The 16,951-nt window shown below is 40.7% G+C and overlaps 1 protein-coding gene across 1 annotated transcript in view; it reads right to left on the bottom strand.

Moving 5' to 3' along the window:
* Positions 1 to 16,951, bottom strand: part of Tmem39a (transmembrane protein 39A) — a 29,721-nt gene that overhangs the window by 3,762 nt on the left and 9,008 nt on the right. Inside the window, exons 3-7 of the mRNA XM_057766157.1 lie at positions 15,090 to 15,312; positions 12,713 to 12,796; positions 6,639 to 6,793; positions 2,283 to 2,625; positions 1,333 to 1,520 (exon numbers count right to left, since the gene is read on the bottom strand). Of these exons, the coding sequence (XP_057622140.1) occupies positions 1,333 to 1,520; positions 2,283 to 2,625; positions 6,639 to 6,793; positions 12,713 to 12,796; positions 15,090 to 15,312 (993 nt within the window). The remainder of the gene's footprint in view (positions 1 to 1,332; positions 1,521 to 2,282; positions 2,626 to 6,638; positions 6,794 to 12,712; positions 12,797 to 15,089; positions 15,313 to 16,951) is intronic.

The following is a 16,951-nucleotide window of genomic DNA, read 5'->3' as shown; positions in this document are numbered from 1 at the left end:
AGTGAAAGCCGATGACAACAAAAGCAAGAAGACATTTGCTGCGTCACACACGCCACACAGGATCTGTTTGCTAATCACGTAACTCAAATGTCTCACAGATGGGAGAAGCTATACAGCAGAACACAGAACACACGGTACTAGTACACAGACATTCCTCTTTACCATCTTCTTGGTTCATTTCTACAGAGGTTTCTCTAAGGAAAAGAAATTAGGGAAGGAAAAGCTTGTTTCTTTCCAGCATCAATGTAATGGAGTTGTAGAAGGATGAAAATCTTCAACTTTTTTTTTTTTTCACTTAAATCTAAGTTAATTTATCACTTCCTGATTTTGGAAATGTTAGTCTCCTAGGATAAGAACTGGGACAGCAGTTTAGATGTTAAAAATAAAAATTATTCTAGCACCCTGAAGCGTTCCCAGTTGAGAACACGTTCCACCGGCCTTGCTCACACTTACCAGCATTAAGGTGATGATACACCTCATGGCCACGTGCCACCAGTAGCCTGAAGATGTACAGTACTAGGACTGGACTGTGCTTTCAACTGTTATTGAAATCTGTCCTTTGCCCACATTCAGGTTTCTTTCAGTTCCTGGGCTTGAAGGCCTGTGCTAATCTGTATCAGACATCAAGGCAGATAATTGAAGGGAGAACTCTGAGGGGGGAGAGGGGAAGGAAGGTCACCTCAATCTGTCCCATTTCATGAGAGGGAAACTGGTAGATGAAATTTGCGAAGAGGGTCCATGTTTGAAGATGGCCCAGGCCTGAGAGACGGTTATGCTCAGAAGTGACAGAAGGAAAGCATTTGGGAGTTAGGCATTCTGAACCATGCACAGAAACGACTAATAAAGACACACAATCAGACACAGGGAGATAAATAGTACAGAGATTAGGAAGAAAAAGGAAAGAAATATAGGCAAGAAAAATTACTAGACCAGATTTGTACTTATTAGAAAAGTCAAAAGCAGCAAATTCCAGCTACACAGCTGCAGCAATGGAGATGAGAAGACAAACCTCATGTCTTACAGTTAAAATACACACACATATATATATTCCCAAATATGCTTGCATTTGGGCAAAAGGTAAAGACTAAAAGGAAAATCCAGAGTATAATGCACTCTGGAGTGGCTGGGCAGCTGAAATGTGGACCCATTCGAGGAGCTGGTGATGGTGGTAGAAATGAGTTAATGCCCTGTATTCTTTTTAGTATGATGACAAGCACACACATAAACAAAAAACAAACGTTTAAAGCGACAACGAGAATGACACACAAAGCATATAAACATGACCAGTATCATGAAGAGAAATGTTACACGGTTACCCTCTAACCTACTCACATGTGCTGTGGAGCATTGCTGTAGAACCCATGTTCCAACTTCTGCCACTTGCCCAGGTGAGCAGCTGATTTATGTAGCAAATCACAGTATTTGGAGGGCAGCAGCTGCGTGGTGAGCATGACAAAAGCATTGATCCACACCATAATGAGGTGCTCACATGACCAGCGCATGTCGTAATACTGGGTACTCTGGAAGAGACCAAAAGAGAAACGATCCATGCACTGGCAGTGAACTGAGGCAGGGAAGGCTGTGGACATACACCCTGCAGACAAATGCCACTGAGTCAACATGCACTGGTTGTCCTGCTGTCCGTGCAGAAACTTCAGGAGCACAGTCCTCCAAAACCTGACTTTCTGGCTGTGCGAGTTAGGGCTGGGAGGGAGAATTATGTTCTGTGTTTCCTCCTGGAAGCCCCGAGTGCTTCTGAAGGGCCAGTCCAGCTGCAGCGTGCTTCTGATGGGGAGAGGAGGACACTACAACATCTCAAAAGCTTTGGGCCCCATGTGATATCCAGACCATTTATCTTTTCTATTAAAATAAATTGATTTTAGATAGAGGTTAGGTTAAATTCAAGATGACCCTGTTAGTATCAACCACAGCAGGCTAAATTTCATTGAAATCTTGGTTCTCTTAAACTGCTATGTAACGATTCTATTGTAAATTCACTCTTTATTTTTCCCAGAAACTTTTTAAAAAAATTAAAAAAAGAAAAGAAAAGAAAAAAGGAAGAAAGGAAGAAAGGAAGGGGGAGCTACTATGGGGTGCATCACATATATGGAAATACCTATCCGCCAACCAGGAGCGGTATTAGTGCACTCCAGATGCAGCCGAACTCCACCATCCAGGCTGCCAAAGGGGAGACAGAGAAAAGGGGGATTAAACAAGAAATACCCAGCTTATGTAATTGACACACAAATCCAGGGAGTCCAGAGAGCAGGCCACCTGCTTACCTTCACAAAGCACAGCGGGAGAAATGCAACGTAGTAGGCACTGAAGAGGGAGTTGAAGAGAACTTCCTTGATCCTGTGGTTGAAATCTGCTTTCAAGCATTCTACTTCATTGCGAATGAGATCGGGAGATAGGGGGCAGCTGTGGGTGGGGATGGGCGTGGCATTATTAAACTGTTCTTTCAGAGACTCCAGCAATAAGGAGAGGAAATCTTTGGATTTGGCCAAACTGCCCACATTGGAAGCACCTTCCTCTACTGCCTGGTGCTGAACCACATAGTCTGTGAGAAGAAGATGGGCTCTACTATCTTGGTGGAAACAGCAGAGAGGAACATAAACACCGAACCTGTAACACAAGAGTGAACGCAAACATGAGACGACTCTTAGACGCCATATAACCATCATGGAGCAGTATGTATGCATTGTAGAATGAGACAGTACATAAAAAGCCCAATGACACTACATAAAACCACCGAGAAACGATCATTTTTACTGAGTGAACCGTTTTCCAGAATGCAACTTTTCTATACGGTGACTGCCAGGGGTCAGGGTCTGAGCTGGGTGTTGCCAGGTTCTTGGACTCCTACTCAAAGAACTGAAATAAAGGCTCACACAGATGCCCAAGGCCCAGATTACTCTTCAGGGATTCTTTTCTGGGGTTCAGGGAGGGTGACTTTAGTTACTCAGGATTGCAATGAGGGCGATTCTCTCTTTTGGCTGATAGATTATGCCATATAATCATTTTGCTACTCTGCACATCCCTTCCCATAATGCATCTGATTCTAATTACATAGTCAAAATTATGCATTTGCATAATATGATAAATAGAAGATTTCCCCCCAAAATCCACTTCAGGACTGTGACTTAATGTTTACCTAACCCAACAATTTAAGGTCAGCTCAGTCTTTGCATTCTTTGTTGGGAATATATTTGAAAAGAAACTGTGTAAATCTGATAATTGTTAGGGGAGAAGAAATCTATTCCACACCTGTGGGAGGAGGCCACTTGTTTATTCCCGGCTGCTCAGCCACACACCCGGCTCAGAGAGGGATGGATATGAAGCTGATTGAAGTGGTGGCCACGGCTGCTAGATGCATTATTCAGAGAAGGCTGTGTGCACAGTGCACACGGGTAGAGGAGCTGGACTGTCAAATACCTTATTGGGGCAGGGACAAAACATAACAAAACCACGTGGAGTCCCATAATACTGACTCATTTCCTTATTATTTTCCATAGACTTTACTACTTCTTGTGCATTTAATAGATATATTATTTGGGGATGGTATTATTTTCTTGGATTACTTTCCCACGTTACCAATTTAAACTCTACAAAACAATTTAAGTCTGGTTAATTCACTGATAACCTTGGTGCCTAAAATAGCTGATGAAACGAAAGTCTCACAGAAAATATTTGGTAAATTCACAAAAAGGTTACAAGGACAATAAATTTCTACACACAGTAATATTTGGTTGAAGAACTAATTTTTTTGAGAATATTGGCAACTTTTCTTTTGATCCTGGAGATTAAACTCAGGGCTTAATGCTAATGCTTTATGTTTAATACACACGTTAAGAAAAACCTACCTTGAGCTGTGTACACCTCCCAACCATCCATGTGAATATTTTAGACTTACTCTAAAGCATTTTATTTTGTTGGTTTTTCGAGACAGGGTTTCTCTGTGTTGTAACAGTCCTAGCTGTCCTAGAACTAGTTCTTGTAGACCAGTCTGGCCTTGAACTCACAGAAATCCACTTGCCTCTAACTCCTGAGTGCTGGAATAAAGGTATGTGCCATCACCGCCTAGCTCCTTAAGTATTTTAAATACTCCCAAGTCTCCATTAGGTAACTGCCATAATATGAAATATTGTAAATAAAATGGTTCACTGACAAAAAATACCAGTAAAAAAGCATGTCACTTATTTCATTTTAATAACAAAACATTAGTTATTAAAATGCCATTTGTTAAAATGACATCTGCTCATAATTTTCTATGGAAGGAAAAGGATGAACTATTTACTGATTGAGGAACGGTTTGGGATAGCTCCAGGATCCACTGTGAAGATGCCCTTGAGAGGGTGGGATGGCATTAAGAAGCACAAGAAGCAGGTAGAAAAATCCCGTGCACTTGGAACCATCAAACAAGTATCCTGCCAAAAGTCTGAGGTCAACCTTGGCCACATAGTACATTCTAGGCCACACAGTGAGACCCTGTCTCAAAAAAAACAAATAAAAAAATCACACAAAACTATGAAAGCTATATATTTCATTAAATTCGATATTGCTGAAACATACCAGGTAGTGGTGGTACAAGCTTTTAATTCCAGTACTTGGGAGACAGAGGCAGGAGGATTGCCGAGTTTGAGGTCAGCCTGGTCTATAGAGTGAGTTCCAAGACAGTCAAGAGTTACACAAGAAATCCTGTCTCAAAACCTAAACTCAACAAAACAAAACAAAACAAAGCAAGAGGCTAAATGTACAATAAAGTGTGATGGGGACCCCAATTCTTCAGTCTTCCTTGTTATATCACACTTCCTATGTGACTGCTTGGCTTCATCCTGTGCTATCATACTCTCTTGATTCTCTCTCTTGATACTCTGCCAAACTCATGTAATCATACCCAGACTAGCCTGCTAGAGGATGAGGCATGGGGAACAGAGAGTAGCATTACAGTGGCCAGTTAATCCCAAGTCTGTGGATGAACCCAGGCAGGCAGTTCCGGAGAGGCCTCCGATTCCAGCTAACCTCAACACCCATGCAATAAATATCATGGTGATATGTCATGTGGTGAAGTCCTATGGCAGCAAATAACTGACTGAGGGTAAGATGAGAGGAAGCACAAGAGAACATCAGACCACAGAGGACTCTGTAAATGAAGGGATTCAGTAAAGCATTTTTAAGGGTGTCTGTGTACTTGCCTGCATGTATGTATGAGAACCACCTGAGTACCTGATGCCTGTGGGGTCAGAAAAGAGTGCCAAGATTGCCTGAAGACGGGCGGCGGTGGCGCACGCCTTTAATCCCAGCACTCAGGAGGCAGAGGCAGGCGGGTCTCTGTGAGTTCGAGGCCAGCCTGGTCTACAAGAGATAGTTCCAGGACAGGCTCCAAAGTACAGAGAAACCCTGTCTCGAAAAACCAAAATCAAAAACAACAACAAAACAGATTGCCTGAAACTGGAACTATAGATGGTTATGAGCCACCACCAGGTAGGTTCTGGGAACTGAAACAAGATCCTCTGGGAGAGCAGCCAGTGCTCTTAATCATTAAGCCATCTCTCGGGCCCCGCAAGGAAGGATTTTAAAGAAGGGAGCGACAACACACTTCAAATTTGAGTCTCAAGCTATATAGTTCAAGATGACCCTGAACTGATGCCCCTCCTGCCTCCACCTTTCAAGTGCTGGGAATGGGCAGATTCAGGGCATGGTTAAGAGCCACAGTTGTCAGACTTGGACTGATTTACTAAGAATCCACTGAACTGAAAACCGAAGGGAAGAAATGAGGGTGGCTTAAAAAAAAAAAAAAAACCTTATGAATAAATGGAAAAGATGTGGTGGTTCCAATACTCAGTATTTTAAATTTCTCATGCCTTTTTAATGCTTATACAAAAGGTAGATTATACAAGTTTCAAAACATAAAAAAGGTAAATATATTTAAACCTAAGATTTGTCTATATTACATGTTTATTACTATTGTGTGGAATGTAGAGAATAAATAAGCTTTTGGAGGGGCAGGGTGAAGCAATGTCTCATCATGTAGCTCTGGCTAGTCTTGAACTCAAGAGATTCACCAGCCTTTGCCTTTCAAGTACTGAGATTAAAGCCACGAGCTACCATGCTTTTCAGTAAGCCATTTAAATTAAAAAGTCTGCTGGCCGTCTTGATGATCGCACTCCTCTTAAACTACAGACCTTTACTAGGTGAGCAGTGCCAACTGAAATTAATTCTCCACTGGGAGAATAGCCACGTATCTCAGTTTCCCCAGAATGCTCTTGGTTTATACCTGCTTCCCCAACTACCCTAGTTTAGAAAATAAATTACAGGGCTGGAGAAATGGCTCAGTGGTTAAGAGCACTGACTGCTCTTCCAGAGGACCCGGGTTCAATTCCCAGCACCCATATGGCAGCTCACAACTGTCTGAAAATCTAGTTCCAGGGGATCTGACACCTTCCCACCAATGCACATAAAATAAAGATAAGTAAATCATAAAAAATTAAGAAAACAAATTAGATCTACTAGCTTTCCAATTTTCTACATTCTTACTTTATGTATGAAGAATCTCATTTTCCCCTCCATTATGTCATTTGCATAACTCAAATAACTTCTAAAGGTTTGCCAATAAAATGTAAAACTGAAATACTCACGGATATCCAAGGAAGAGGAGATTGAGGACTGAATGGCTTCGGAAAAGATTAACCAGGGTCCAGCAAAGCACCCATCCACACAGAGTAAGTAGCACCAGGCGGGCCAGTATCAGAGCCGTGTAGTGAATCATGGATGCTGCACCTGCCTTAGTGGCCTGCAAGTGTGAAAGCACGGAAAGAAACTTGTATACATTTGTACACCAGCTACTCGGTGCCTCAGAGTAAGAGCTGGGATTTAGAGAAAACTAAACTCAAAAAAGTAAAACTTGCCCCATCCACACCTACCTTCCTAATCGTTGGAAATTCCGACTTCTCTAGGCACTGTTATTTCCTTCTTTTAATGCATACCCCTCATGCGGACATTCTGCAAGTCTGTACAACTATCACATGCTTATCCCTGGCCCAGAATTGGTCATCAGAACACCACCAACTGCTTATTAAATGCATCAATACCTAACAACACCTAACAACTTTCTTGTCCAGAAATATGCAACAAGATTCTGAACCAAGGAATCTCTATTTCAACAACCTACGGGATTTTATGTACAAACAAGATGGAAGGTGCTGGGCAAGGCCTGGAGTCCCAGCTATGCGGAGGCTGAGGCAGGAAGGTCACAAGTTTAAAATCCGCCTGGACAAGCCCAAGACCACCTGGCCAAATTAGGTTCAATAGCGCCATGAAAAAAAAAGAAACAAAAGATGGAGAATCGTTGACTCTTCTCTCCTAATGTCCTACCAGACAACAAGGGCCTCAATAGTTCTTTTTTAAATCTTTACTTCTGAACTTTCTGCTGGGTATTTTATAAACTACTAAAGTTCCATAATCACATCTTTGTGATTTCTTTTTAAATTTCTGCACACATGGAAACAATGAATTACCACATTTGATTCCTTTTACTCCAGCTGCTCAAATATGCCTTCTTAATCCCAAAAACGTAAAACTAACTACATATAGCAAAAAAAAAAAAAAAAAAAAAAAAAAATACTTGTTACTTATCAAAAGTTGAAGCTTCACATGTCATGTTTTCTTGTTTGTTTTTTCTAAAATGATGTAGACACCATGAACAAACTGCAGGGAAATCAGCAGGTCCCCATTCACCTCACATCAGTCCTTCTGTATGTTCTGTTGTCGCTTTTCTCTCAGAGACGAGGCCTCATACTCTGTGGCCCAGGCTGACCTCAGACTCGTAACCCTGTCTCAGCCCCCTTTGGGGTAAAGACGCGCACCAGTTCTCAACAGTAGTCTTGGACCCAGTAAGGGAGTGAAGTGATCTGCAGTCCCCAACACAGATTGGGAGGTAGTGTCGTCTCTCTTCACATCTACACCTTAAAGATCATGGTACTCAACACATATAATGTACAGGTACTACACACTACAGTAATGCTCAACATCTCAGCTGACTGAATACATTGTAGTGCTTGAATAAAATTAAGGGAGAGTTGTATGCTATTTTTATCACATGCCTTCATACCAGCTGCTTGGGGTCTGGAGACTGAAGTCAGTCTGAGCAATATAGCAAGACCTCATCTCTAAAGAAACCATTAAATGGACTTTAAAAACTCCTCTTGTCAGTGACTTAGCTGTCAGAATGTGACAGTTCCTAGTGTGTGTGTGGGGTGATGCCTACTATACTCCCAGTTGTATAAAAGTACAACACAGTTACATACAATAATGTTTGATAAAAACTATTGGAGCTAGACTACATATACTTTTATCATTGTCTTAATGTTATTCATTATAAGCTTACTGTACAATAGTACACAGTACATCTCTGGCAGCATCACCTCTTAACTACATCAAGAAGTCACACAGGGTGACTGACAACCATCATCCAAGTTTGTGTAAATACACTATGCAATGTTCACACAAGAAAACATTGCAATGCATTTCTCAGATCTTTCTGTGTCATTACACTATACTACATTACACAACAGCATTTGTACGTATACTCACACAGACACACTGTAGATACACACAGCATATGCAAGTAAAAATGCGAGGTATCACTAAATGAATGCTATACCTCTGCTTAAGCATCAAACTGTGGGAAAGGCTCAAAATATTTTATGCTATAGTAGGAAAAATAGCTCCATTTCACTCCTGAATACATACCCCACACCAAAGGACTTCATGTGTAATCCTGGGGAAGTTATTTAAGCCACTGGAGCTACTCCACCATCTCCATTCTCAATTTAAAATTAGAAATTTAAAGCTGGGCAGTGGTGCTGCACACCTTTAATCCCAGCACTCAGGAAGCAGAGGCAAGGGGATCTCTGTGAGTTCGAGGCAAAAGCCACAAAGAAACCCTGCCTCAAAAAACCACAAAAAAAAAAAAAAAAAAAAAAAAAGATTAGAAATTTAAAAGAAGGCAAGCTAGTACCGTGGTACATACTCATCTTCCCAACATGGAGAAGCTAAGGCAGAAAGATCAGGAGTATGAGCCAGCCTGGACTACACGGAAAGACTCTGTATCAAAAACTAAAATAAAGACTGCTTCCGTGTAGTGGCACTAAAGTGGATTTGTATTGCTCAGTGATTTTTGCCTTATTCCAGAACCCAAATTCCTAACCACTGTGATGAAGCTACCCAGTCAAGAAATGCAAATACTAAACTTAAACTTCAACAATTATTTTTAAAGTATGATGAGTGCTACAGGAAAAACCTATGCTACCAGAAGAGCACATGACAACACTTTTAACGGCAAGTATTTAGTGCCTGGTAGTGCAGACCTGTGATCCCACATACTGAGTAAGGCAGGAAGACTGCAAGGCCAAGGCCTGCCTGGGCTCAGAGTGAGTTCAAGGTTAGCCTGAGCAATTTAGTGAAAGAGTCTCAAGACAGAAGGTAAAACATAGGCTATGGCTACAATGTAGTAGGAGATCTCTAGGTCTCTTGACTGGTGTGTGGGGAGGCCCTGTGTTCAGTCCCTAGGACCCCCGCCCCACACCATTCTCAAGTGATAGTTATATTTAAACTGAGACCTGAGGAAAACGAAGGAAGGCCAAGGAAAGGGTAGAAAAATATTTGTAACACTAAGTGACAAATATATAATGTTCTCAGAACACATGAAAAATACATAAACACAAACACACACAGACACCAAACTTTTATGTGTATATAATGATTAGAAGGAATTTGGTTCTTTATAATAGGACTGTAATTTTTAATTTTCTACTTTGCTTTTAGTTTTTTCCAATGTAATACCCTATTTTCTTGCTTGGAGAAATGTTTAAAGAGAATTGGTTCAAAATGGTGAAAGCTGAATTTCTGTTTAGTCTTGTGGAGCAATAAAGCAGATTTGGCCTGGAGGTGAACAGAGTCTACCTAGGGAGAGAGGTAGTCCCTTCTGAGCAGTTCAGCTTTCTGAATTAATTACCTCCAGCCTGTCCTTAAAAATGACTGGTCTTTCTCAGGTAGGGATCCTTTCTGTGGCATAAGAAAACAAAAGAAGGCAAACATGTTTTAATGGAAGGCTTCTAGAAAAGATGTTTTATGATGAGCTTTACCCACCTAATTTAGATATTTTAGGAGAGAATTATGATACAGCTCTAGAGTTTTAATTTTTTAATAGGTGATAGCCACAGCACTCAGATACAAAAGATAAACACAGTGTTTTTGGTGGGAACCTGGTACTGTCCCGAGACACCAACAAGTGCCTGGCATTAGTCTGCATATCCTCGCAGAGACAAGCTTTCACATCAGCAAACGACTTTGTTCCTTCAACTCTTCTTTCTGTCTTAAAGCCAAGGATGATGGTACAAGCTCGGAAACTCAGCACCCAGGAGACTGAGACAGGCAGACAACTACGAGTTCTAAGGCAAACTGGGGTTACACAGTTAAGTGCCAGGCTAGCCAGGGTTACATATTAGGAACTTCCGTCAAACAAACCGAACAATAACAACAAACCCATGCTTTTGCGCTTACTTGAACGTCAACAGCAAACACCCTGCTACCTTTCAATATCCGCACATAGATCCAGTATGTGAATGTGCTGTAATTACTACACACTCCCTTCGTGTACAATAACGTACAATTTCAGTCTTGGATTAAAAATCTGCTTAAATTCAGCATCTGTTTCTAGTAAGAATGGCAGACAGCTCTGAAAACAGTTAATGCATACTCCTTACACACTGCAGAAGTTGCTTATTATTACGTCACCAACAAAAGCAGTAAGTGCTTCAAGTTTTAGTCTCTGCAGCAACAGGAATTCTCAGTCACTAAGGCTTCACACACAGCACAGAACATATGCAAAGGATCTCAGGTACCCTAGACTGACCTCAACTCACTGTGTACCCATGGACAGCCTTCTCCTGATCCTCCTTGTCTCTGCCTCCTGAGTGCTGGCATCACAGGTAAGCACTACTGCACCCAACTAACAAATACCATTTCTAAGTAACTGAAGGATGGAAACAAAACAATGTTTAGTTCAATCAAAAGAAGAAAAGAATTATTCTAAATAAGTTTATTTCTGGAACTATCCAAACTAAGCATCCAGTAAGAAAAAAAAACAATAAGTGTGGGGGGGGGCAATCTAGGCCAGACCTGTAATCTTAGCTATTAAACTCAAGCAGGAAGACAGGAAGTTCAAGGTTTGCCTGGTCGATAGAGTGAGTTTAAGGCTAGTCTAGGTAATTTAGTAAGACTCTATCTCAAAATAATAAGCAAAAAGAAGGCTTAGGAATACAGTTCAGTGTACAGCACTTGCCCAGTATACATGAGGTCATGGTTCCATACCTAATACTAAAAAAAAAAAAAAAAAAAAAAAAAGGTTCCTTTTGAGTATATAAAAAGGCTGGCCTGGAACTCACTGCTTTCAAGACTAGTCTTAAATTGCTAATCATATGGCCCTTTCCTCCCAAGTGTTGGTACTTCAGGCCTGTGCCACTGCATCAAGCTCAACATCTACTTTGATCACCTAAACCAAACTTGGTGAAAGGTTTCCCACTGTGGAAAAAAAGCCATCTTACTACCACAGCTTTGCAATTAAATCCAACCACTGCGTTCACAGAAATCCACTTCTTCAGTTAGAACCCACACATACAGATGTTTATGTCTGCTCTGGAGGAAAGCACTGGGGCTTGAGACATGGCTTGGTGGTCAAGAGCTTGAAGCTCTCTTCCAAAGTAACAGAGTTTGGTCCCCAGCACCCACATCAGGTGGCTCACAAACCATCTCTAAGTCCAGCTCCAAGAGATTTGAACCTCCTCTTCTGGCCTCCATGGGCACCAGCACACACGACATACACTCACACAAACACATACATACAAATAAAAAAAAATCTTTTAAAAAGAGAAAGTTGAGTCTCAATTACCCATGATTATAGCAAATATTCATTTAAAATTTCACACTGAAATACAATTTTCCAAGATTAAAAATAATCAACCACTTTGGCTAAGTTACCATTTTTGTTTGAACATCATTTTCATGTTAGATATAGCAGAAGTCATGAAAGCATTTTCCTCCCTCACCAAGTGTACACACATCTGAGAAATGATACCAATGCCAACGCTACCATACCAATAACAGTAAGCTTTTAAAAGATCCTTATGCTGCAGTTCTTTCCTCCTCGGTCCACTAAAGCTTAGGTTCTGAAAATTAATCACACCAAAATTTAACACTGTCTTTTCAAAACTGTAAGTCCTAAAAACCTCAAATTGTTTCTTGTTAGGAAATTTCACAAGTGGTATACAAACCATTTCAAGTGAATGTTATCTAAAACAGTATTTTAGATATGCATGTGCAAGTAACTCATTACCTGAAACACATCCTGTATTTAACTAGAACTTCAAAATTAAAGATTGCATTTAGAAAAAAAAAAAAATCTACCAACTAAAATAACCTCAGATCCTACAATCCTACAAATTAGATTTCAAAGATTTCTCTTAAAATACTTCACATTTGGATTTTAAACAATGTAGGAAAACTTTTTTCGTAAGTATCAGAACGCATACAGAAGCAATTAATTTGTAGTTGTACTAAAATTCTATTTAGTCATTTCACATTTTGAGTCTGATCCCATTCTAGCAACTAAGCCCAGCCCCAGGTGACAGAAGAAGTGAACGAGCCAATATACCTCTGAAATGAGGGCCCAAACGAGCCTCCTCGCAAGCATCACTGTGATGAATGCTGCCAGGTGATAATCAATGAGATGAAAATTCTATAAGAGAAACAAAGAAGTGCGTCAATGAGAAGCACCGTGTGCTCCCAGCTCACTGTACAGCGGCAGCAGAGCCCGCCCCGAAGGTCTTCTGAGACCACTACAGAAAACGGGGATTCAGATGCCCCAAGACTGCCTACCTGCTACTTCTCTTTTCATGACAAACTGCCATATCTTTCCAAACATTAAACAACTATCTAAAATGCATTCCCTTTTGCTTTTGAAAAGAGCTGAGCATGGTGATGATGACACACGCCTGGTCTAGATAGCAAGACACAATCTCAAAAAAAGACAACAATTAACAAGTAATACCCTGCAGAATTATGAAAACAACGGATCTACAGTGTGTCCAATTACACAGATCATCTGGGACTCCGAGTGTTTGAGGAGTTACTAACAACTGTTCATCTCTGTACACATTAATCTGAGTGTCTACGCTAAGCCTCCTATTATTTGTTATTCTCTCCTGCTCATTTGATTTAGAAATGTGTCTTAGAGCTCATCTCTTCTATAAAACAGCCCTCATCCAGAGTCTAGTTTCTTCTAAGTCTGTTCATATTACTGTGACAAGAACAAAGCTTTAGGAACAGTATCCTAGGAACCGAAATGTACATTTGCTTAAATATGTATCTAACACTCAAATTATGGCAGGCACCCTTCCCAACATCAGGGACACTGTGCTGAGGAAGACAAATATTTTGTGGTCCTCAATACACACAAATTAAGTGACCAGTGGGTTCTGGCTTGGATAACGTGTATGTCAAGCACTCTGCCTAGAATCAGGAACGTTTTATACAGAACCTTTATGGAAAACTCTCTCTGCTTCCTAACTGTCACTGCCGCCCCTCTAAATAACGGAGGAGGCAAAAACAAAAAACAAACAAACTTACAGTCTGTCTTTTAAAAATATTTTCTAATTCTGTGTTACGTGCATGTGCATGTAGATGGAGGACAGAAGACGGTACCCTCTGGACCTGGAGTTAAGGTAGTTGTGAGTCAAAGACAGACCAGGTGTAGGAACATAACTGGGTTTTCTGGAAGAGGAAACACTCTGAACTGCTAAATCATCTCTCTAGTCCATAATGTGCTGAGTACTCAGCACACAGAACTAGTTTTGTTAACAGAATACAATTTTATTCAGATTAACATATGGACATTCTAGCCTCCCTTACTGTTTGGAGCATACATATGAAAATGATAGAAACATGATCCATAAGGCATGCTCCTTTAAGAACTGGGCTAGGGCTGGAGAGATGGCTCAGTGGTTAAGAGCATTGCCTGCTCTTCCAAAGGTCCTGAGGTCAATTCCCGGCAACCACATGGTGGCTCACAACCATCTGTAATGAGGTCTGGTGCCCTCTTCTGACCTGCAGACATACAGATAGAATATTGTATACATAATAAATAAAAATAAATATTAAAAAAGAATACAATTAAAATATATATTTAAAAAAAAAAGAACTGGAGTACAGCTCAGTTGATAAGACTACTTGCCTGGCATGCATAAAACCCTGGGTTCCAGTTCCAGCACCGCCGAGGCACCGATACCCCAGCTTTTAGGAGACAGAAGGAGAACTGGAAATCTACCATCTTTAGTACATGTGATACATGAGGCCTGACTCAAAGATAATCTTTTTTTATTTTCCTATTCACACTTCCATTTCTGGATCACAAAGTTCAACTGTATCACCTTGAAGGTCACACATTAAAAGATGGTCGTTTCCACCCAAGTAGGTCCCTTGATTAACCATCCAAAGAACTGCCTCAGACTGCCATGTGTTAGAAACATCACATAATTAACCAAATTCAACTTTTAAAAAGGTAAAGTTGGTGCTGGAGACACAGCTTAGTGATCAAGTGTATGTCTAGCATGCATAGACCCTGAATTTGCTTTCCATTACTACCAGAAAGGAGTTGCTGGAATACAATCATAGTGACATCTGCCAATGCATTTAGCATGAAGCAGAGGAAGCCAAACACCAAACACTTTTTGATATGTTACTAAACATTTCCTGCATTTTAATTTCTACTTTCATTTCCTCTGGCAATATTTGTATTTTAACAATTCAGGAAGCTTTATTTCTGAAAATCTGAGTTTTGGTATCACAATGCCTTATTAGAGATTTATTTCTAGATAGGTGGTAGCACTTTGGAGGCAGAAAAAGAAGAATTAACAGTTCAAGGTCATCCTTGACTACACACTCAGTTCCGGACCAGCTTGGGCTATGTAAAACACTGTCTCCAGCTGCTTTCCTGCCTGCTGACAATGAACGTTAGGCATCTGAAGACTTACCAGTGAAGTACAAGATGCAGGATGATTGTATGGGTACCACCACACAGTCTTATAGATGTTGATGTACTGAATGAACAGAACAATCAGCAGGTAGATGAAGAAAAGAAATTCAAAGAACAGGTTCCCATCTACTGGTAAGTCAGGAATTTGGCAATGACGAACAGGACCTGGGGTGATTAAGGCTGTGATAGGTGGGACTGGAAGGCCAATAGCACTACCATTCCTGAAAAAGAAATTAGAGTTAACTCAAATGGTGATAGCCTTCATTTAGTGTCACAGTGCCTAAGAACCCCGTTGGCTCTTCCACCCACCTCTAACTGCTGGTTTCCCGTTTTTCTTCTCTTCCTACACCTTACATCAGTGATAAAATGTAGCCATGCTTTCCATTATCTCCTGGGCATGGAGACTAAACCACAGAGCACCCTTGAGTTTGGTCTCATTACCTAGTTGCCTTCTGGACATCCGTGCCCCCCACCCCACAGCCGTGACACCAGTCCATGGCTTACTCTGCTGGCCACCCAAGGAGAAATCCAAGCTAGAACTTCTCCTCTCCCTCTCCATATTCAACCACTCTCTAATGGACTGGATTCTACTTTATAAAATTTTCTTTAGCCTCACTTTCCCCTCTCAATGCACTACCTTGGCTCAACCATTTACCAACTTTCACCTAAATTACTACAACAAACCCCAAGTCTACCTTCATCAAGCCCTCTAACCTGCCTTCAAGGATCTTTCTAAGTGAAATCCTGAGATTATTCTCTTACCTGAACCTTCAAGATAGTTCTCCATTGCCAATGAAATAACAGCCAGAAATAACAGCCAATTTTTTTTTAAGTAAGTCATACATGGGCCTGTCCTTAACAAAGTGACCTTACCACCAGTCCCTTCTCTACCTGTAGCACATATGACATCCACGTATATGCTGTCTGAAACATATGCATTATTCCCTTTGCGCACTTTGTTCCTTTTAAATGCAGTGCCCTCCCTCCATAATCACCTTCCTTAAAATTTTTCTAGATATTCTTATTTTATTCCTTCTTCAAGACTTTTAAGGGACTTGGGCAGGGGGGGGGGCTATCCCAAAGATAGAGTATTAGCTTAGTACATACAATTATCTGAGTTAGATCTGTAGAATCACAAACAAAAAACGAAAAGAAAAGCTAACTAGCTGGGAGAATGGCTCGGTGGGTAGAGGTGCCAGCTGCCAATACTGACAACTCAATTTTGAACACTGGGACCCATACAGTAAAAAAACACAGACTCCTGCAAGCTCCCCTCTGACCCCACACATGCTATGGCACTATATACGCTCTCCCCACACGCACAAGAGGAAAGCATGGGAATCACTTGGGGGACATTTCAAACATATCTATCCTCTGTGGAGTTCACGCTAACTCAAAACTGACACCTCTCTCATCATCAAATTTAAATTATGCCTTTATTCGCATATCTTTTAATTCCATCACATAATTTATATAGATTTATGTCTTAGCTACTAAATTACAGTCCCAAGGACCAAATATGCTTTCTTTAATTCACTGCTGATACACACATTTAAGAAGACAGCAGGTCAATACAATCATAAAGAGAAAGATCTCTTACAGCACAAAAGTTAGAACTGTTAGTTCTTATCTTCTTGTTCTTCCGCCATGCCTACTTACAGATCAGGAAGAGCTCAGCTATCCCAAGTGAAAAAACAGGAATAGTTACAGAGATCGAAAGGCTGATCTTATTTACATGACGAGGAAAAACAGGATTGGTTTTAATACCAAGAGAAGGAACAGTATTAGTGTTACCACTCTAAAATTTTCAAATATAGAACCCTAGCTGGCATGTGGCATTTACGGTACTTTAAGGGACTC

Source organism: Chionomys nivalis, chromosome 3 (assembly GCF_950005125.1).
Source record: "Chionomys nivalis chromosome 3, mChiNiv1.1, whole genome shotgun sequence".
Classification (NCBI taxonomy): Eukaryota; Metazoa; Chordata; class Mammalia; order Rodentia; family Cricetidae; genus Chionomys; species Chionomys nivalis.
Note: the sequence above shows the minus strand (reverse complement) of the source record. Positions and strands in the feature narration are given on the sequence as shown.